The sequence below is a fragment of the Anoplophora glabripennis genome, unplaced genomic scaffold (assembly GCF_000390285.2).
Source record: "Anoplophora glabripennis isolate ALB-LARVAE unplaced genomic scaffold, Agla_2.0 scaffold168, whole genome shotgun sequence".
Classification (NCBI taxonomy): Eukaryota; Metazoa; Arthropoda; class Insecta; order Coleoptera; family Cerambycidae; genus Anoplophora; species Anoplophora glabripennis.
Window position 1 is genome coordinate 761,195 of NW_019416458.1, and position 22,341 is coordinate 783,535.

The 22,341-nt window shown below is 34.3% G+C and overlaps 3 protein-coding genes across 3 annotated transcripts; 2 read left to right on the forward strand and 1 right to left on the reverse strand.

Moving 5' to 3' along the window:
• Window positions 1-13,577: 13,577 nt before the first annotated feature.
• Window positions 13,578-14,475, forward strand: LOC108907248 (SUN domain-containing protein 3-like). The gene is given in 1 exon segment (XM_018710841.2): window positions 13,578-14,475. A coding segment is annotated over 1 exon segment (474 nt). The 5' UTR covers window positions 13,578-13,890; the 3' UTR covers window positions 14,365-14,475.
• A 7-nt stretch (window positions 14,476-14,482) lies between these two features.
• On the reverse strand, window positions 14,483-16,584 carry LOC108907247 (glucose dehydrogenase [FAD, quinone]-like). Its single transcript, XM_018710840.1, has 5 exons — window positions 16,387-16,584; window positions 16,134-16,336; window positions 15,909-16,083; window positions 15,736-15,858; window positions 14,483-15,676 (listed from the first exon to the last, which is right to left on the reverse strand). Exons 1-5 carry the CDS (start codon window positions 16,541-16,543, stop codon window positions 14,484-14,486), a joined length of 1,851 nt encoding a protein of 616 aa, XP_018566356.1. The 5' UTR covers window positions 16,544-16,584; the 3' UTR covers window position 14,483.
• Window positions 16,585-17,476: 892 nt separating this feature from the next.
• LOC108907244 (40S ribosomal protein SA) lies at window positions 17,477-21,951 on the forward strand. Its single transcript, XM_018710837.1, has 4 exons — window positions 17,477-17,566; window positions 17,917-18,261; window positions 18,503-18,729; window positions 21,520-21,951. Exons 2-4 carry the CDS (start codon window positions 17,946-17,948, stop codon window positions 21,889-21,891), a joined length of 915 nt encoding a protein of 304 aa, XP_018566353.1. The 5' UTR covers window positions 17,477-17,566; window positions 17,917-17,945; the 3' UTR covers window positions 21,892-21,951.
• The last annotated feature ends 390 nt before the right edge of the window (window positions 21,952-22,341 follow it).

The window sequence follows — 22,341 nt, forward strand, 5'->3', positions numbered from 1 at the left end:
CAAAACATGTTGAAAAAATTCTTCGTTCAGCAAAATAGGAGGAAGAATGATGGAGCTAAACGATTCCAAATCTATGAGGGACAAGGTAAAAGGGAAGAAGATCCTGTGAAGGAGTTTCAAGTAATGTTGGACAGAATGGCCAGTCAGGGCGCTAAGGATAATACCATTGGTCCGGTTAACAAGGAGCAGAATTTATTGCTCAGGGAAATTATTGAACTCAGGAAACAACTCGCCGGTAGTGGAAAATCGCAGTTTGGAGGTGGTTATAACTTCGGATACCCAGGTAATTATTTATATTAAATATAATTTTAGAGAAAATGGATTCTGCACTAACAAATCAAAGAAAATTTCGTTCGGAAAAATGTTTAGGGTTGTACACAATATTTTGTTGTTAATTTTAGCCAAACGACAAACAATAACTTATTTTTGGTGCCTATTAGACCGATCGAAATAACTCATTTAGAGGGGAAAAAAATTGTCACCTGGACTTTTATAAGTGGAAATGGTAAAGGGGCTTATAATAAACGTAAAAAAAATAATGCGTGAGCGGGGGTGGTGGAAATGTGGTGAAGAATATTATTGCTATTATCAGCGAAAGTTGACATCAACAAAGAAAGTATTTAATATAAAAGTTTTAGATCAAGCAAAAATCTACAACTTTTATAGAGGTCACTTTTTTACATAACTTCAAAATTTACAAGAAAAATCCGAAAAATCGCTGATTTGTCTTTTTCGTTTTTTATTTTTTGTTTCCACAAAAATAATTTAATTTTGACGAAACTTGGTGAAAGTTTACCTTTCTGTGTCTTAACCACAATTTTTTTTTTAGATAAAAAAAATCAAGAAGTTTCCGAGATATTCATTTTTTCAGGTTCGAAACACTTTTTTGATAAACAAAAATTCTATTTATAAAATCATCGTGCAGAGTTCTGCTATTTTGTTCGTTTTGACTTGAAACAAACAAAAAATGACTAGCAACAATGAATTTTTCAGTAATTGTTGATAATTTGTTTAAATTTAAAAAACAAATTGAAAAGCTGATTCAATTCAATTTTACGGAAAAAAATTCAAAAGAAACTGCGTTTCATTTCTAGAGTCCAGTATTTCTCAATACACAAAAATTATTCGATTTTGATGTTTATAGCAACACTGTTTTTTAGTTTAGTTTAGTGTTTATTGACCATGTTAAATTGCATACAATCTTTATGGCAAGTCATATACAAAAACAAAAAATATACACAAAAAAAATTAATTAATAAAAAACATCACAATAAATATTACAAGCAATAAAACACAAAACGAAAGAAAAGAGATTGTACAAAAATAAAGTTTAAGATCAAGAAATGAAACACAGTTTCTTTTGTATTTTTTTCCGTACAATTGCATGGTGCAATCAACTTTTCAATTTTTTTATGTTTAAACAAATTATCAAAAATTACTGAAAAATTCATTGTTTAAATTTTTTAGCATGATCTGGGATTGTGATTAGATTTTTTATTTATAAAAATGTTTCGGACAGGAAAAAATGAATATCTAGGAAACTTTTTGATTTCTTTATCTAAAAAAGTTTGTGGTTATTTAAAACGGAAAAGTATACTTTCAGCAATTCATCAAAATTAAATTATTTTTGCGGAAATGAAAAATAAAAAACGAAAAAAGACAAAAAACGCATTTTTCTCTGAAATTTCAAGGTTCTGTAAAAAAGTGACCTCTACAAAAGTTGTAGATTTTTGTATGATTTATAACTTGAATACTTTTTTACGTCAATTTTCTCCGAAAATAATACCATTCTTTCAACCCTCCAAATCAACCTAACACCACCCCCGCTCACGCATTTATTTTTTTTACGTTTATTATAAGCTCCTTTACCATTTCCCCTCATAAAAGCCCAGGTAACGGTTTTCTTTTTCTCTTGGTTTGACTATATTTTTATACAATATATCAGAACATATATTTTTAAATGCTTCCAAAAAGTTATGCGTAAGTTCATTTTGGGGTCGGGTATTTTTTTTTAATCATGTCTAATATTAATTTCTCTTTCTTTTATAACGATTTCACATATATCGGGACACCCATTGTAGAAATATCATAAGGGATATTTTTAAATGCAATGTCGTTCTAATATTATTTTCAAATTTTAAAGTTTTTTTAAGAAAACTACTGAGCATTTCTCTTCAGAACTTTTTTAAATAATCTTGATCTTTTCAAAAATCAAAAACTTTCTACACAGATCAACCTGGTCAAAATTATTATAAAAAAATGGACGAGGTGTCCCAGGTTTTCTCCCTAAAAAAAAATGACCTGACTTCTTATTGTATTTATGTATCATTTTAAGAACACACTGTATATCTACTTATTATTTATAGTTAAGCACAGTTTATTCGCAGTTTTGTAAGATATTATAGAAAATAACTAGAACAAAGCCAAAATTATTAATACACCTATACTTACTGTTTTTTTTTTAAATAATGTTACGTTTTTTAAATATGAGATTGCTATTTATATTTTTCAAACATAATTTGAGTAAAATATTGCAATAAAATTTAAAAAATCTACTAATTTTCCAAGACAAATGTCAGATCGGACGAAATTTTAAATTTTTCTTATTTCTTTTAGTCTAATATTAATTTTAAAACATATTCTTTGTCTTCTGTACAACTTTTTGTAATCAAGTAATGTATTTTCAGATGCCTATGGCCAGATGAAATATCCCCCTGAAGAATTTAAAAACGATCGTCCATATTATTCACCATACATGAACCCTGGATACCAAAACATGAGGAGCCAAAATTTTAACAATGGAGACCAACACTTTGCAAACAAGATTCAATCTTCTGACTACCCAAAACCGATCAGTCCGAATTTTTTACCCACATATTTCAAATCGGTGCCTCAAGAATATAAAAAAATGTACGACGGTACCTCGAATCAGTACAATTTCGAACAAAATCCGTACCAAACGCCCATGGTACCAAATAAATTTAACATGGGGCCGTCACTTGAACAAAATCGCTACCAAAATCCCCCTGAATCTAAGGACTTTCCCATCCCCGCTTATAGATACAATCCTGACGCAAATGCGGACTTCCAGCCCTTGGCAGAACTTCACGAGATCCCCTTCACAATTTCTGTACTACCGACCCACAAGGCATTAAATATGGAAACAAATTCAATCGACATTCCTTACGGAAGAGATCAAAACTCCTACCACCAAGATCGCAACCAGTTTTTTCCTTCCTCGCACACGAAACCTACTTCTGAGCTTTTTCACCCTCCGAGGGTACCTCCAGGAAGCGGTGCAGGCCAACCAAGAACGTATCCACCAGAAACTGCAGAGAATGTAGGTCGCACTTATCAGAACGGCGAGGATTTGAAGGCTCAAATATATAATTTGCATAGCATCATCGACGATTTGAACAAACCGAATCATACTCAGACGCTGCAAGACAAGGAAACTGTTGCTGGTTTAGAGAAACAGATCGATGATTTGAAGGGTAAGCTTGAAATTGTAGCTTTTCTAGAATTAAATGTCATTTTTTTTTGTACTTTACTTAAATTAAAGTTTTTCGTATGTGGAGAGATGCAAAAGCGCCACCTGTAGACGGAGACATAAACTGTAACACGCCATCTATTGATTTTTCAAATAACTTTTCACGTTATCGGCCTGTTAATATGTAGCGAATATGAGTAGCTTGTTCGCTTGTTCCTATGTACAGAGTGATTTTAAAATAAGTAGCCAAATGTATACGGCGGAAACTAGAGGTCAAAATATATTGTTTAAACCTAATTTACATAGATAGATTATATGGTAGCAGAAACTAAGTACTCGATTCTTAAAAGTACTCCATTCTGCCAAACACTGAACAGAACCACCAGACACATACCGGTTTCAAACTTATTAGTTGTCATATATTTACCCAGCCTACTAATTTTTATTTCATTTGCTTAAAGGGGGCATTTAATGAGCTTACGGTTTTTTCTATCCAAACATTTAATTTGTGAAAGTAGAAAATTAATTTTTGCCCCACAAAAAGTGTTTCCACGCATGGTGGGTGTCTACAAAATGGCAACAAAATATCAAAAGCAGTCTCAATGAACTTGGGGAAAAAACTTTTTTTGGTTTTCATTTTTTTACGTGCAAATGGTGCGTCGTACGAGAGTAAGTCTAGGGACCGAATTTGCTGTAAAATAAATGGAGATTTTAAAAATAATTTTAGTTTTTAGAAAAAGCAGTGGCGTACCATTTTTTTCTTCAAAAATGTTTAGTTCAAACCTCGTACGGACGTCATTGGCAAAGATTTTAAAACATTTTTTACATTAAACAATGTTCCGTAATGATTAATAGGTGTGTACAAAATTTCATAAAAATATCTGGAGTGATAAGAAAATTATAATAAAAAAGTAAATATTTTCTTAAAACTGTAACACCCTGTAGCTCAAAAATTAAGAGGTTTAGGACATATGTTGATATTAAGTTTTCTTCTTAAAATGACCCAAGGATTCACACACTTAAGTATCGGCATTCAATTAATAAACACCCTGTATATGCTGTAGATGTCTTACCGACGAATGATTCAGTTGTTTTTAATGTCTTAATCACAGACGTAGAGTAAGTATGGGTAATATTTAAGATGTGACAAAGTCTATGAGTAGTCACTGATACTCTATGCCTAAGCCTTCAAACAACCGAACTGGCAGAGAGCGACCTGCCATTTCGCAGGTCCTATGAAACTAACGATCACAGCTGTTTCGTGAATATTACGGGTATAAACATTTTGTAAAAGTCGACATTTTCGTTTTTTAATCATCTTCACTCACAAAATAAAATCTTACTTTTAACACGTATATCATAAATAGCTATTATGTTCTAGAACGCCAAAGTCTCTTTAGTTCTAGAACATAAACCAAATGTCAAAATAATTTGTCATTCTTTCGAAACTTATTTATGATTTTATTAATTAAACGGCGGTGTAAATGTACATTTTAAGTGATATATGTATAACATTTCAATACAAAACAGTAACTACACTATGCACAGAAATTAAGGGATATTTAAAAAATCCCAAAATTTTGAGTGATTTTCAAAGAGCTGTAATTTGGAGGGAAATGGTCGTAGAGAGAATTAAAAAAAAGGAAACTGAAGCTTTAGGTGTCTAGTTTTCAGATCTGCAGTTTCAAATTTTTTAGCGTCAGCAGTTTTTGAGCAATCATAAGAAAATCAACAGAAAAAAAATTGTAAATTTTTGCTTTTTAAAAAGGCCTATGACTTCAAAAAATTTTTTTGGTAATTTCATCATGAAGCTCTTTTAGATAATTTTAATTCTCTTCAATTTGAGCGGTTCCGGAGACTTGTACGATTATTTGTCGCTGAGTAATCATGGATCAAAGCAAAAAAATAATTTTTGACTTTAGCAACAGAAAATCCAAGCAGGGTTATGGAAACTGCAAAGTATTCTCTACAGGTAGTAATTATGGGTTTTTGATAAAGAAAAAAATTTCAAAGTGAAAATGTTGGATAGAAAAAAGGTAAAAAATTGCATAATTAGGGATATTTGAATAACTTGGCATTGCAAATAATGAATAAACTAAGGATATCGACTGTAACTTTTCAACCTCAAAGTGTCCTAAAGAAACCCTGATAATTTCAAAACCCTGCGATTTTTGTTCCTAGTGCCCAGAATGTTTAAATTTGTCGTTTTGCTGAAAATCAATATAACAAGTAATTTTTCACTTTTTATTCTTTTTTTAATGTTTTTTAGCAATAGTCCATACTTCTTCATCAAAAAACGTTCATGATTCTAAAAAAGCCGGGTCAATTGATGGCGTTTTTGTAATTGCGGATAATCTCGTCGTCATCGACGCCCGAGCATGTCCTAAACATGCCCAATGGGGTTCAAGTCGGGACTCATAAGTGGGTGGTTGAGAATTACTACATTGTTGACGTGGAGAAACTTTATCGTAGGTTTGCGGTATGAAGATGAGTTCACAAAACATCTCGGACTAAGAGTTTTGGAATCGGACATACTTATAATAATAACTGAATCTTTGTCTTCTATACAGGGTGTCTCATACTTAGCTGCCAACCCTGAACAGGCCGATTCTATGATCAAAACTTAGTAAAAAAGTTCATATGAACATGGGTCCGGAAATGCTTCCTAAGGGCACAGGGACCCATTGAAGAGGGAGGAATGGAAATCATTTTTTTGCAATATCTCTCAATCGCGTTGTGATAAATGAATGAAATTTGGTATACACAGCTAAATTTTGATGAGCAATTTGATGGACTAATCCATTTATTTCCACAAGGTCCATTGGGGTGGGTACGGGGGGGCCCTTGGTACTTTGCGTGTGTAACTTTTTCATCTTTGACTTTTTAACAAATTGGACAGCAAATTCCGTTTTCCCGAACTGTTTTACGTTAAAAAGGTACTCTTGTTTCAAATCGTTATCTTTAACGGTTTCTGAGAAAATCGCTCTTGAATTAATCCCACTTTGGTCAATTTCATAGTAATTTAAACAAAATTATCAAGGTATTCTTATGTCAAAGTATTGTCAACCCGATTGCCAATTTAATAGTTCTAAGCGAAAAAAATGGAAGAGTTTACGGGACAAGAGTTAGTTGATATGATATTTATTTATGGCTTTTGCGATGGTAATGCTGCAGCGGCAGAACGCGAGTACGGGAGAAGGTTTCCAAACCGAAGGCTGCCATCAAGGAGGACATTCCCTACGGTATTCCGCAACTTAGCTGCAACCGCCACTTTTCGAAAGGCACCGGGTCAAGGACGTCCCAGGATTAATAGGGAAGCGGAGGTCCTTGACGCTATTGAACAAGATCCTACGACTAGCATACGGAACATTTCAAGGCAAATAAATGTTCCTCGGCCAACGGTACTACATATCTTAAAGATTTCCTTAACAGAATTGATTAGATGTGCTACTAACATTTCAGGTTGGAAGAATATTAAAGCGACAAGGTCTACATGCCTATCACTATCGACGTGTACATGGCTTGATACCAGAAGATTTTGCGCCACGTATGCAATTTTGTCGCTGGATTTTGTCGCTGGACAACGAGCAAGCTTCCAAAATTTTGTGGTGTGACGAAGCTACTTTTACCCGAAATGGAAAATTAAATTTTCATAATTCTCATTATTGGGAAGAAGAGAACCCACATGTTGTTCGGAGAACAAACTTCCAGCAACGGTTTTCCATAAATTTATGGGCGGGAATAATTCACGACACTCTGATTGGACCTATTGAAATTCCACAACGTCTCAATTCAAATCTTTATTTAAACTTACTTCAAGAAAATCTTCCCCAAATTCTCGATGATCTGCCTCTAAATTTACGACGTAACATGTTTTTTCAACACGATGGAGCCCCGGCACATAGTGGTCGCAATGTTCTAAATTTCCTAAACGAAAATTTCGCTGGACGGTGGATAGGGAGGCACGGACCGGTAGCTTGGCCGCCGCGTTCTCCCGACCTAACCCCGCTGGACTTCTTTTTCTGGGGATATCTAAATCAAAAAGTTTACGCCACCGAAGTCGATACCCGTGAGGAATTGCTGCAGCGTATCAATGATGCAGCCAATGAAATTCGTCAAAACCGTTTTAGCATCTTAATAGCTTCGAGAAGTGTTACACGTAGGGCAAGACTTTGTATCAGAGAAGGTGGAGGGTTTTTTGAACAGTTTTTAAAATAGCTTGTTGTCTGTTATCAAAATTAAGTTTCCATCTTATGATCCCTTCGAAAAGTGACGGTTGCAGCTAAATTGCGGAATACAGTGAGGAATGTCCTCCTTGATGTCAGCCTTCTGTTTGGAAACCTTCTGCCGTACTCGCGTTCTGCCGCGCAGCATTACCATCGCAAAAGCCATAAACAAATCATCATATCATAATTGTTCTACATCAATAATGTGTATTACTGATTACGTATTAAATTATTATTATTATTTTTTGTTTAAATTACTATGAAATTGACCAAAGTGGGATTAATTCAAGAGCGATTTTCTCAGAAACCGTTAAAGATAACGATTTGAAACAAGAGTACCTTTTTAACGTAAAACAGTTCGGGAAAACGGAATTTGCTGTCCAATTTGTTAAAAAGTCAAAGATGAAAAAGTTACACACGCAAAGTACCAAGGGCCCCCCCGTACCCACCCCAATGGACCTTGTGGAAATAAATGGATTAGTCCATCAAATTGCTCATCAAAATTTAGCTGTGTATACCAAATTTCATTCATTTATCACAACGCGATTGAGAGATATTGCAAAAAAATGATTTCCATTCCTCCCTCTTCAATGGGTCCCTGTGCCCTTAGGAAGCATTTCCCGACCCATGTTCATATAAACTTTTTTACTTAGTTTTGATCATAGAATCGGCCTGTACAGGGTTGGCAGCTAATTATGAGACAACTTGTATTATCGATCGCTGTCTTTAGTAGCTCATCTCTTCTCAAAGCTCTACAAACTCCAATTATTGAAATGACCTGAAAAGTCCAAAATTAGTTAAATCCATCGATTTATATTAATTTGAATTACCTTTTCTAGCAGAAATCTATTATCAGGTGCTTCTTGTAAAAATCCCTTAATTTCTTCTTCCGTTAGAATTCTGGACTATTTCGGACGGTATCCAACTGATTTGCCTTTCAAATATGGTATTAGTTTTGGAAATTGTCTGATATTTACATTTTTTTGGCATTCATTGTACTTTTTAACATGGAATATACTGACCATAACGTCGTTTGTATATTTTCCACCTAATTATTTAATTTCTATTAGCACCATTTATCATTTAACATTTTAAATATACAATATTGTATATTTTTGCAAATATAGCAAGATATCAAAGAAGTATTAAACTATTTTTGAAAAAGTTCTGTTCAGTTCTGACGCAGAACAGTAATTAATTGTAGACTGCTAGGCAAGTCATTCTTGCCTGGTTGAAACTAATTATTGAAAGTTATATTTCAGGTGTCATCGGCAGTATGAATCCTGGCTCATCCCCAAACTTCGCTCCAATTTCTCCGAGCTTAGATCAGGACCACCACCTATCGGAACTTCCTGGCAAGACGAGAAGGAAAAAATCTATAACAAACAGCGACGCATCGGACGAAAACTCTAAACTGTACGACCAAGTAGCCTCTGGACTGAAGAAACTGATTTTCGATGAGAAAAACAAAATTCAGGAAAGAAGCAGCTACGACGACCTCCAGAGCAGAATAAACGACCTAAGATACCAGTTAGGTGAGCCTAAATTTAGTCCGGTACCAGTTTAAAATGTTCTTTCGCTTTTCAGAAAGCGTGACCCATTCAAGGGAAGGCCCAATTTTAAACACTAAACTAAACAGGTACCAACCGCCGTATTACCAACACAACAGTTTTTACTACTCTCCTCCAAAAGTACGCCCGTTCGAGATGACCGCAGCTGCGCCAAAGAAAAATTACGTTTTCACGGAATTGGTTATAAAAATTCTTGACAAATTAATTGCGTCGACTCCCGCGATACTTGAAAGATTGTTCGGTCACGGGCTTACGGAACTTAGCAATTTCGACGTGGGTCAAGGGGGCCAGAACGACGTACAAAAACTATTCGCCAGTTTAGGTTTTTTCGGATATGGGCCTCTGATTTTCTTAAGGCTGGTAGATGGCTTTACTACGTTCGTGAGCATTTTAAGAAAGAACGAATTTTTCAAAAATTTCCTAACGCCCACTTTTATAGTATTGCTTGTAGCGGGAGCTGTGGTCTTTCTAGTGTGGTGGTTACAGCCCAACGTCGATTCCAAACCTCAACCCAGCGGCTATTACTATAAATATAACGAGCCGTATTCGAACTACAATTATCTTCGTACGGGGTATGGTAATAACAGTAATAATTACGGTTATAGGGGTAGTTACAGACCTCCGGTTTATTCCAGGAACTATTTGGAGGAAGGTAGTTTAATTTAAGGATTTCGTCGCGTTAGGCTCTTATAGTGTGCTTATTTTTGTATCAGATTTTTATCCAGTGGTGTTTTATATTAAAAAAATGTGATTTGCAATGTTTTTATTTAATTTACCAAATATTCAGATGGGAAAAGGCGAAATTTACACGTTTAAAAATTGGTCCATATACAGGGTGACCTTTTATTTAATTTATACAGGGTGTCCGTTAAAGAATGGGCCAAACTGTACCACTAGATTCTACGACAATATTAATGGGGAAAAGTGATATACAATGTTGCTCATAACTCTAGTTTTCGATATACAGGGTGTTAAACTTAAAAAGAAAAACGACTACTTCGAGCTAATTTCATGAAATTTCGTATTTATGGGTTTTTTGGAATGAAAAATTCGGATTTATCGACGATTTCGTTGTATCTTCTAGAGGGCGCCACAAGCGACGCATTTAAACTGCCAAAACTTTGTTGTGCCACCGTGTATGGCACTTTAGGCTGGAAAAATCTTTCCCCCAACTTTTCTGTTTAAAAAAGGTATCAAAATGACATTTAAATTTGTAAATGCAAAAAAAAATTTTTGAAAGTTATTTTTATAAACATTGACAAACAACGTATCTTTTAAAACAGGTCAATAATAATTAGTTATTTTTTAGATTGTGTTAGATTGATTAGATTATTTTTAGAAAGTATGTTTTTTTACTCTGTCAATTCTGTTTGTAGTAAAATTGTTAAATAAACGAAATTTAAAATTGTAATTGCCTTTAAAAGCATATTTTTTGCTAATAGACGATTGCTCCTATTTTCGTTTATGAAAATAACTTTTACACCAATTTTTTTTATGCATTTACAAATTGAAATGCCTTTTTGTTGAAAACGGTAGGCTTTAGAGACATTAGCACTTTTTTAGGCAGAAATGTTGGGGGAAAAGATTTTTCCGTCTAAAGTGAAATACACCGTGACACAAAAAAAAATGTCAGTTTAAATGCTTCCTAATGGTCGCTTGTGGCGCCCTCTAGAAGATACAACGAAATCGTCTCAACCCAAAAAGCGCCCGGATACGAAATTTCACGAAATTAGCTTGAAGTGGTCGAAAGATATTAAAGAAAATGTTATTTTTGTTACTTCAACACCCTGTATCTCGATAACTCAGCGTTTATGAGCAACATTGTATAAGACTTTTCCCCATTAATTTTCGTCGTAGAATCTAGTGATACAGTTGGGTCCATTTTTTAATGGACACCCTGTATAATACTGTCGCTTTGAAGATAATTTAGTACACTCTTCCATCATCTAAAATTAGATTGATTTTGGAAGGTACTATAATATTTATTTTCCGTTTGTATGTCGAAAAATTAATATACATATATAGGGTGTCCTAATTTATAGGTGTTGTGTTGTTAATATTATAAGCAAAAGACAAATGAATTTCAAATGTTTCCTATTAAATATCTGAAACTTATAACTTCCTCAAAATTGCAAATAATAAACCTGCTACTTCTTTAATAGTTGCCAAATTTTGAAAAATTGTATTACCGTTTCTTATGTGTAGAATAATTACACGACGTCCTTTATTCTACACATCTCAAATTCTCCTTTTATCAATTTATACAGGGTGTTTTACATACATAAAAAGGTATATCATCTTACTCAATGATACTTGACATATCTGACTTTTTGAGGTTAGGTTTTTTACGAAATGTATTATATATTTTAATGTAAAATGTAATTTTACATAAAAAATGTACTCTTGTTGGGATGGCACTTTTTCGAGAAAAATGCAATCGACTGTCTCCAAGTTGACCGTAGAGGTTGGTCAACTTGGAGACAGTTGATTGCATTTTTCTCAAAAAAGTGCCATCCCTACTATACAGATTGTTCGGAAATAAAGCCTACTTGGATAAAGATAAACTAATCTGGTTACCTTAGTAGAAACTTGTTCTCTTTAAAAGTTACGATAGTATTAGTTAAAAAGATTTTTTTTGATTGCTGATAACTTTCTAGTAAACAAGATAAATTTACAATATAATATACACCAAAATAAACCTAACCTCAAACTACATAATTAAGTCATAAAATATCACTGAGTAAGGTCGTCTAGTGACCTCCAGCAGATGGTCAAAAACTAACGAATCGTTAGTTTAATTAGTAACGACAGTAACGGATTTTCCACCCTTGAAAACTTACCTATACTAAATTTCAATACGTTATGCCGTTTTTCTGAAAAAAATACGGCTAAAATTTAATTAAAAAAAATATTTGATGCCCTACATATCAACAATAAAAGTCTTATATTCATAAGACAATATAGGAAAGAAATTTTTATTTTTTGAGGCTCTATCAGTCCTTAAATTTTTGCTTTCTTTTTCCCAAACGGCTTGTATTTTATTGCTTATTTTACATATTGCTATCTCTGTGGATGTTCTATTTTAAATTTTATTCTGTTAATAATAAATAAATAAAATCACATTAAGCATAATTAAAATCTAAACATCAAATTTGGAGTCCAGTTGTCCTAATATAAACATTGTGTTTATTTGTTTCATTTGTTTCTTACTTATTATGTTAATGCCCCGCCTTTACGCCAAAAAAAAAATTACACCAATTTTGAACAGCTGCGCCCTCTAGTTACACTTCAATTACAATTATCTTTTAGCCTGTTCTATGTATTACCAATCCATCCTCAATTAATGTCTTACTCTATGGTGCCTATTCAAATGGAACCAATAATATTCATTGTGGCGTCAGCACAGGCAGCCATTGGTTGATGCGTTTTATCTATCTTTTTCTAATTGATTTTATTGAAGCGTTTCGGCACTTGCATGAAAAATCAAATGATAATTTTATTCTACGGTTTTAAAATAATATCAGTATTTTTATTTACACCTAGTTTTCTGTTATGTTGTTAAACTTTTAAAAAATATGTAAGATCCACAATTACTTTTTAGAGATAGTTTTACTTTATTTTTACTAATTTTATTCAACTAAACTAAAAACTAGTATGCTTTGTAAACTGAAACAATTTCAACTCACTGTGGAATCTTAGATATGTCAGTCATTTTGTCACTTTTATTATTATTGTGTTAGACATTTACAGATTTCATATAAAAATATTTTTTAAGTGACCCTTAAATACTAGTTGTGAGAGGTAAGTAAATTATATATTTTGAACTGGTCTATATTAATTTTCATTTACAATATGCTTAAAGTTTTATACTACGAGAATGGATCTGGACCCAATAGACTTCTTTCCTGGCTATGATCCCTACTACTGCTTTCGACAACAGTGCAATCGTCGTACCACCTTGACAAGTAATATTTTCTACTTTATGAATTTTTATTCTTTTAATAAAAATGTTTGTTGCTTTTTAGATATATGTACTCATTTACTAGCGATGTTACTAGCTGTTGGAATTTGTGGAGCTGCGTTTTATTGTAAGTGCGAAAGACTGGAATATGGTTTTTCCAGCCATGTATTTGTTTTAGATTATGAAAACTACAGGCAATCCGAATTTGATTTCTTCAGAGATACCACGTCGATCTCAGGTTTACCAGAGAGCGATGTAAACATAAATGATATTAAAATGGAAATGGAAAAGCTTAAGGAAAGCTTAGAGGATACACATCACTGGAAGCAGGTATTACGAGAATAAAATATCCCGTTAAATGACACAATTTTTATTTTCTAGGAACCAACTGACTGATCTTTTCACAAAAATTTACGTTCAACAGGAGGCGGTTATAGTGGAGAAAATTAGTAAAGCGTTGGACGTATACGACTCTGACAAAATAGGAATGTTTGGTAAATATATTTTATCGCATAACTACAAATAAAACTTTAGAAATTTTCAGATTACGCTTCAACGTATGCTTGCGCTTCAATATTCTCCACCCCGGACACCTTTCCTTACCCGGCTAACAAGTCGATAAAGTTCTTCAACTTGTTAAACATGGATCTCCTATCGAACCCCGAGGCGATACTCCAGCCCGCCAACTACCCGGGAAACTGCTTCGCCTTCTACGGATCCACGGGCAAGATTAGGATAAAACTGGGGAGGAAAATAAACATAAAATCCGTAACGATTGACCACATAAAACTCATGGAAGACGCCAGCAGCGCACCGAAAGATTTTGAAGTTTCCGTAAGCGAAATCGCTTTGAAGCAAGTCAACTCTGTTCACGGTTTCGTGTTTTAGGGCCTATACGATCCCTTGGATATAGCAGGGGTATTTCTCGGACGCTTCTCTTACAATCTGGAGGGCCGTCCGTATCAGACTTTCATGGTGCAACCGAACCAAACGAACACACCGTTCGAATACGTGGAGTTGTCCATTTTAAGCAATTACGGGAGGCGCGAGTTCACTTGCGTCTACCGTTTCAGGGTGCACAGTATGTACCCCACGGAGACAGAGGCGCTGAATTAACGATGTAAGTTGCAAACCCCTAATGTCATATAAGTCAAATGTTCAGTTCGGAGAGTTGTAAATAAATTTTTCAGTGCAGATTTGAATAGTTTTGTATTTTGTAATAATAAATATGAATATTAACAAAAATCGTTGGCTACAAAAATCTCTATAACGCTACACTTTTTCCTACTGAAAAAGTCTTTGGACCTGATAATATCACTAGCCATTTCCGCTAACATCATCACCGCTCCGTTCACATTTCCGCTTGTTATAGTGGGCATCACTGAAGCGTCAACGACGTACAAATTATTAGTACCTTTAACTTGGAAATCGTAGTTTACCACAGCCGAAACGTCTTGTTCGTGACCCATTTTACACGTACCGACGGGATGGTAGGAAGTTATCGTTAAATGCCTTACGTAACATTCCCAGTACGCTTTACTGTCAAACTTGAAATTTTCACAACCGGGAAATATATTCGTGTTTAATTTCGCCCCGAGTTTCTGCATAGACCTCGTATTTATCAACTTCTTTATTAAATTTATGCCTTTTAACAGAACTTCGATGTCCGCTTGTTCCGTTAGATATCTCGGATCGATAATCGGCGGGCTGTTAACGTTAGCGTCTCTCAAACGAACAATACCGCGACTCTTCGGATGCAATAATATCGGTAAAATAGTCATCGCTTTCGTCTGATTTAAATAACCGAAGTAATTATTCCACGTATAATCGCTTATACCCATTAAATGCCTTAGGTGTACACCGGTGTCTTCGTTTATACCTAACGGCATTACCATAAATTGCAAATCAGGTTGTGTGTCACGATTAACATCAGTACTGTCTGTGTAAACGAATGCTAGAACCTCACATCCACCCGTGGTCCACGGCCCCGTACCGTACCAAAAGTATTCAAAAACCGAGTAAGGCGAAAGCATTTGTTCAATTCCGATGCCTAAGGTTTGATTTAATAATATAAGATCCAGTCCTGTCGTTATGTGGTCTTGTAAGTTGTCTCCCACAGGTAAGTTAACTTTGGTAGCGATATTTATTTTGTCTAGATGAGTTTTGGGGCCTATTCCGGAGAGTAGGAGGATTTTAGGAGTACCTATAACCCCTGCTGATAATATTATGCCTCTGGATGCTTTTACGCTGTATGATTTGCCTAGATGCGAATATTGAACGCCATAAGCCTCAAAGTTTTGGCGAAATAAAACTTTTTCCGCTACCCTATTTGTTCGGAGAAAAACATTTCTGTTTTTTACTTTCAATAAATGATGAGAGGACGTCCAACGTTTTCCTTGTTTCATATTAACTTTTGGCATTCCAAAACCTGAAATATTACTTCTGAATTGTATTTACATAGTACAAACTAATAGTCAGTTTAGATACCTTGTTTGCAATTAGTTACGTCTGAAATTCCGAAATTTAACTCTTTTCCAGCTTTTAATATTAAATCCGGCAAAGATGATTTGAAAACCAAATCGCTAAGATACATCGAACCACTTAAATCATCTAAAATAAATTGGATTTGAAAAAAGAAACCTAGTATAATTGTTTCATACCATCATGCACATCATTTTCTAATTTTTCAAAATATGGCAAAACGTCCGTCATAAAATCATAATTACTTCTATTAATAAACCACTGCCTAAAATCCTCTGGATGTCCTCTAACGTAAACCATATTATTTAACATACTAGTGCCTCCAACAATTTTCCCCATTGGCCAATGGCTTGCCTGTAGAGTTTTTTATGTATAATTTTATTTTAATGTCAAATTCTACTTACATTATTGTCTAATGCAAAACAAGACGTTGTTTGTGGGGCAGTCACATACTGCCAATCGTAGGGAGTATTTTGTAGTAATAGACCCATTGATGGTATATCTAACAGTGCACTACCTTGCTTTCCCGCTTCCAAAATAAGAATTTTTACATTCTTATCTTTGGCTAGTCTTTGAGCAACTAACGCACCAGCAGAGCCACAACCCACTAGGTAAGATTAATGTTACTCATTAATTTAAAATGATATAAATACTTACCAATAACGTAATCAAATTCGGTATAAAGTAAATCATTTTCTGCACAATTAAAACAAAAAAGTGAATCCACATAATCTGCATACCTTATAAAAAATACGAATAAGTTGATCAAAATCAAATAGAAGAGAATTATAACAAAACGAGTGTTTAAGTACATTTTTATTTAATTGAATTAAGCTACATTTTTCCTAGGGTTAAAAGAATTGCATCACTTTAATCGATAACATTTCACAAATCCAAGCATGTGTGTAAACATAACCTAGTAAATTGTAAAAATAGAAAATTGATATATCAGAACTATTGATAATTGCAGTAATTGTACTACTTGTTATAAAGTTTATAACGAGCACAGTATACTAATCAATCAGTAGGGAAACTTAAATGATTTATGAATGAATTCCGTATGGCAATTTTTAAATACCCCCACCCTAGGAAAAGTCGCTAAGAATATGGCGGATCTTTCGAGCATATACTATTGGAGGCATGCCATTACGAAATTTGTGGCTGAGTGTGCGAGAGAAACAGACAGTACCTCAGTAAATGCTGTCTCACTCTAACACGCCACGATTGGTTGGAAATGAATGCTCCAACCAATCGTGGCGTGCTAGAGTGAGACAGTATGTCTAAGATACTGTCTGTCTCTCAGCCACGCTTTTCGCAATGGTATGCTACCTCTAGTAGTATAGTAAACTAGATTTATGAATGAAAATATGAGAACGGAAATCGTAATAACTGTCAGTCGCTAACAAAATGGTGGAAATATGGAAGACGCGGGAAACGTAACTTTCCCTACTGATTGATTAGTATACTGTGATAACGAGGAAATATGGTAGTTCATACGATGAAGAAAATATATATTAGAACTACAATTCACTATATAAAAAGGTACATTCTTTTTAACAAACTGATCTGATCTGACATCTAAAAATTCAATCAATTTAACAAATATTAAAAGAAACATATTTCACAAATGAATCAAAGTTGAATACTGAAGTATTAAAAAGTTTTCTTTTAATTTTAAAAAACTTTATATATTAATTGTTCTTATGATGTTCAGTCCTTGGTGGAAACATGTAATAAAAAGGAAAGGAAAGCACCTAAAATCCAGAAATGCCAACTGCTTAAAAATTAAAAAAACAATTTCTTTTCTGCATGAACCGTCCCTGTGGCGTCTTTTCACGTAAGTTTTTAATTAATTTTCTTTAAATATATTTATCATCGCTTAGTATTTATATGTAATTTGCTTTAATTTTGTAAAATATTTATCAAATAAATTATACCTTGTATGTAGTGTAATGGGTTTTATTCCATATTTTAGAAAACTTGAATGGATATTTTGTCTCGCATGAACACAACTCGAGAAAATAATTCAAATACATTTATGTAAACAAAATGATATTTTACTTTCTTCATGTTTATATGTTTTACTTATTAGATTAAAATGTCATATTTGAAGAAACGGTATAATCAAATATTTTATGAAAAACTGCATTATTTGAACATAACCTAACATTTATCTGTTTGCTTCAGGTTTTCCGTAACTCACATACAACGTAAAGATGTCGGGAGGTCTAGAAGTCCTTAGCCTTAGAGAGGACGACGTTACCAAGATGTTGGCGGCCGGCACACATCTTGGAACGACCAACGTTGATTTCCAAATGGAACAATATGCCTACAAACGCCGTGCTGATGGTGTGCACATCATCAACTTGCGCAAAACGTGGGAGAAACTCCTGCTGGCCGCACGTGCCATCGTTGCTATCGAACACCCAGCCGAAGTTTTCGTAATTTCATCCCGTTCGTACGGGCAGCGTGCTGTACTGAAATTCGCCGCACATACCGGCGCAACTCCTATTGCCGGAAGATTTACTCCTGGTAAGTCATTTGATCGTCCAAATATTTAAATTCTTGTGTGTTTAAAAATACATATTGCACAAACTGGTAATTATTTTTTATGCCGTATTAAATTTTGTACTTTTCTTCGTTCAATGATGAGACTACTAAGGAACCTATGACTGTAGGTGATTTTATTGTTTGTTACTGACTTACACAACAAGCGAGTGGGTGCAAATAGTTTTTTGTCACTTGAAGATTATTAACGAATAAACATTCTTAGGTGCGTTCACGAATCAGATTCAAGCAGCTTTCCGTGAACCACGTCTGCTGATCGTCACCGATCCAGCTTTCGATCACCAGCCCATCACGGAAGCCTCATACGTCAACATTCCCGTCATTGCACTTTGCAACACCGACTCTCCTTTGAGGTTCGTCGATATTGCCATTCCCGGCAACAACAAATCTGCCCATAGCATCGGTCTTTTGTGGTGGCTGCTGGCTCGTGAGGTAAATTTAATATTTTACTGTTTGCAACAAATTTAATGGAAGTTTCCGATCGGTTGAGTTGTACAAGATCATTTGTAGATTATTTGGACAAGTTTATATATTGATCGTTATTTATTTGTTTTTGTGTCCGTTCAGGAATAGTGTAAAAATATTAGAAATTCAAAACTGTCTGTTTATAGAAAGTCTATAGAGGGACACTAAACGGGGTTGAGATTTTTTTTTTTTAAATTAGAATGTAGAGTTTATAAAAGTAGATAATTGTCAGTTTCAGCCGTTTTGGTTGATGCACACCTCGCACGTTTTTGTTGCAAGGCCCTGTATCTCGACATCTTTGAACTAAGTAAGACATTTACATTATCAGGTGGTTTTTCAACGTAAATCTTTCCATGTTTAAACAAGATGCTGTTGCTGCAGCCTGTTACCATTAAATTACAGCCTGTAAATTAAAAGGATGCCTGCAACACAAGTTCATTATTTTAGTGAAAGAATTCCATTTTTTTTTAATGTAAATAATGAAAATTGACAATCGAGAAAACATTGATAGCATGTACTCAGCACTCGGACGTTTTTTTTTTTTTTTTTTTCCAGACATCAAAAATCAAACTACCACAGCAGTACATATATTTATAAAATTTTTAATTTGGATCTCGAACGTTCTGTAAGAAATATCAAGAAAACTACTTTATCCAATGGTTGAGTGATTTCCAGGCTGGTTGCTACGTTGTCGATTTACAACTTGACATTTCGAGACATATCAACAAGAGTTGTAAATCGACGATGTGGCAGCCAACCCGGAAATCATTCAACCATTAACGACAGCCACGGAAGCCTACAAATAATACTTCATCCAATGTTATAATACCAAGCTCGTATCTATCACATATACAACTTATTTTTAATTTTCGTTTTTAATTGAATTAAGGCGGGAAAACCACATTAGGAGGCTGACTTTGGGGCGTTTCTCATAAAATTATTTGAGTGGGACAAATTGATTAGAATTTGATTAAAATTTAATATTATTTTATCAACATTTTCAATTACATTTACAAATTTTTTTAAGTCAAGTTGGTCACGGTATATGTTGATGTCGCAATTTTGATATGAAAAAAACAATTTTTCGTGGGTCCCTTTGTCTTTGAAGCCAAAAAAATTTGGTCGCATATTTAAATTTCTTAAAAATTATTAATACACTAGAAAGTCACTACATTTAGAAATTTTTTTGTCCCTTATTTTTTTTTTGAGAAAAATGTCAAAATGTGAACGAATGTATATTGTGATTTCACCATTTTTCTCAAAAACATTGTTTTACGAAAAAAATATCAAGAGTCATAAAAGTTTATCAATTCAATGGCTTTCTACCAAACTAATATTTTTTAAGAAATTCAACTGGGTTCATAGCGGCCAGGAATACCAGAAAAAGTCGGGGAATTTAAAAAATGTTCATGAAAGTCAGGGAATTTGATGTTTGCAACTGGAAATTTTGTAAAAGCGGACCCTGGGTTCTTGAAAGAGAAAACTATTTGTGGCTTTTGAAACCTTCATAAGAGGTTCCTTGGGTATAAAAAAGATTATGAAGTCCAGTTGAGAAAAAGTTTAATACATAAACACCAATTAGTACGTAAAAATGAGCCAGGGAAAACCTGGAAAACTCAGGGAATTCTTTATTACTTTTGAACTATGAACCCTGTTCAGTATGCAACCAAATTTTTTTGGTTCCAAAAACTAGGGGACCCACGAAAAAGTGTCTTAAGTTCTTCGCCAAAAAGCTTAGCACTATGAGATTCCATGTCATAATACCCCTTTGTACTAAATTTATCGATTCTCCTACAACATGGTTCTGAGATATATAAACAAGATTATTCTTAGGGGCGGATTTCAGGGGACTGTAACTCCAAAAGAGGGAGCCACTTGGCAAAAATAAAAAAAGGGTCCCCTAAATTTGTCTTAAGAATCTATGACCAAATTTTGTTGCATTAATTTCGGGACACCCTATATAGTCGTCTGAAGCATCTCTAGAAAATCTCGTATGAACCGGTTCCAAGACTTTCCATTTTTTAAGTTTGTAACTATCAACTAATTTCTTCGATGTAATTAGTTTGCTGGATCTGCAAACATTACGAGACGTTATTTGATCAAGTGGACTCGTCAAAGCTATTATTTACGTTGAAATGTCACAATTTTCGTTTACCAACGACTTTAGCATCGAGTGATATGACCGTAACATTGAAGGATTTACTTTTTTTGATTTCTCCAAAAAGTATGCCGGAACCTACCATTTCACTGACACCATTGATGTTCTTTGGGCTTTTCCACTTTTGAAGGCATATATATATTTTTCTGTATAACAACTGCTATTTTCGGGGCAACAATTTCCCCACAACCTCTAATGCATCATTCCATGCCTGAAGGAAGTTTTTCTTTTCAAATTCATTTTTTCACATTACATTTTCCTTACAAAAAAAAAACAATTTTTAAATAAAGACATTTTTAAAAACAGTGACATTTCCTCATAAATTTACAAATAAAAATATTTCCCCCTTCATGACACAATCGTGGAAGTCCTCTAGAATCGTTAATTCCCGTTTTTGCGAGCAAAGCTGCATTAACAGCAACGTGTACGATTGGAAACTTCCATCACCTCTAAATAAATATATGATGACAAAAAATTTGTTCCCATACGAATCTGAACAACCATGATATTGCATAATTTTTCCACCTGATCTGGAAAAAAATAAAATTACATTATTTTTATAGAAAACCAAAGAATTAAACTCTATTTAAATATTCCAGGTGCTCCGTCTCCGCGGAATCATCCCGCGTGACACGAAATGGGACGTGGTTGTCGACTTATTCTTCTACCGCGAACCCGAGGAGGCCGAGAAGGAAGAACAGGCCGCAAAGGAAGCCGTCGCTGTCGTTAAACCACCACCGGAAATTGTTGCACCCATCGATACTCAAGAACTCGATTGGACTACAACTGAAACAACCGAATGGACCGCTGAGCCCGCCGTTCCTGTTCCTCCAGTCGCCGGTGCACCGGCTTTTCCCGCACCCGCTACTGATGACTGGGCGACCGAAGTTGCACAGGAACAGTGGTCTGCTACCAATACACCGGCTCAGCCGGCGGCGCCTAACTGGGGGGGATCCACCGATTGGCACTAAGGTTTTACCTTTTGACGTGAAATACACGATTTTGTATTGAATAAAGATTCTGGACATGTTTTTATTTGTTTTATTTAACACTTAATAAACGCAACTAAGTTTGTAACTGACCGAAAGAAATCATTAAAAGAAAAAATTTTATTGTGATATGAAAAAAATCAGGTATACAAAAAAAAAAGATAAAAAAAATGAGTGGTGGGGTAAGAAACTTGAGAAGTTAAAAAAAAATTCCGTTATTACGGTGGAATTGTAGCGAATCATGAAGGTCAAAAGTAGTTTCCATAGAAATATGTTCACCATAGAAAATCACATAACTTGATTTATATACAAAAGTATGCATTACCAATTCTTTAATTTTTAGGTCGATTCGTTATCGTTAGATTTTTCTGTTAAAAATTTGTACTTATATTTGTTGAGGGCACCACCATAATTTTTGCATTTTGTGTTGAA

What these genes read in the sequence shown, in the direction of transcription:
- LOC108907247 (XM_018710840.1), bottom strand. Translation starts at nt 16,543, where the DNA reads ATGTACTTAAACACTCGTTTTGTTATAATTCTCTTCTATTTGATTTTG. An exon ending in CGAATTTGATTACGTTATTG is followed by an intron (nt 16,337 to 16,386) that starts GTAAGTATTTAT and finishes AATCTTACCTAG; the next exon opens with TGGGTTGTGGCTCTGCTGGT. An exon ending in CGTAACTAATTGCAAACAAG is followed by an intron (nt 15,677 to 15,735) that starts GTATCTAAACTG and finishes GTAATATTTCAG; the next exon opens with GTTTTGGAATGCCAAAAGTT.
- LOC108907244 (XM_018710837.1), top strand. Translation starts at nt 17,946, where the DNA reads ATGTCGGGAGGTCTAGAAGTCCTTAGCCTTAGAGAGGACGACGTTACC. An exon ending in TGCCGGAAGATTTACTCCTG is followed by an intron (nt 18,262 to 18,502) that starts GTAAGTCATTTG and finishes AAACATTCTTAG; the next exon opens with GTGCGTTCACGAATCAGATT. An exon ending in GGTGGCTGCTGGCTCGTGAG is followed by an intron (nt 18,730 to 21,519) that starts GTAAATTTAATA and finishes TAAATATTCCAG; the next exon opens with GTGCTCCGTCTCCGCGGAAT.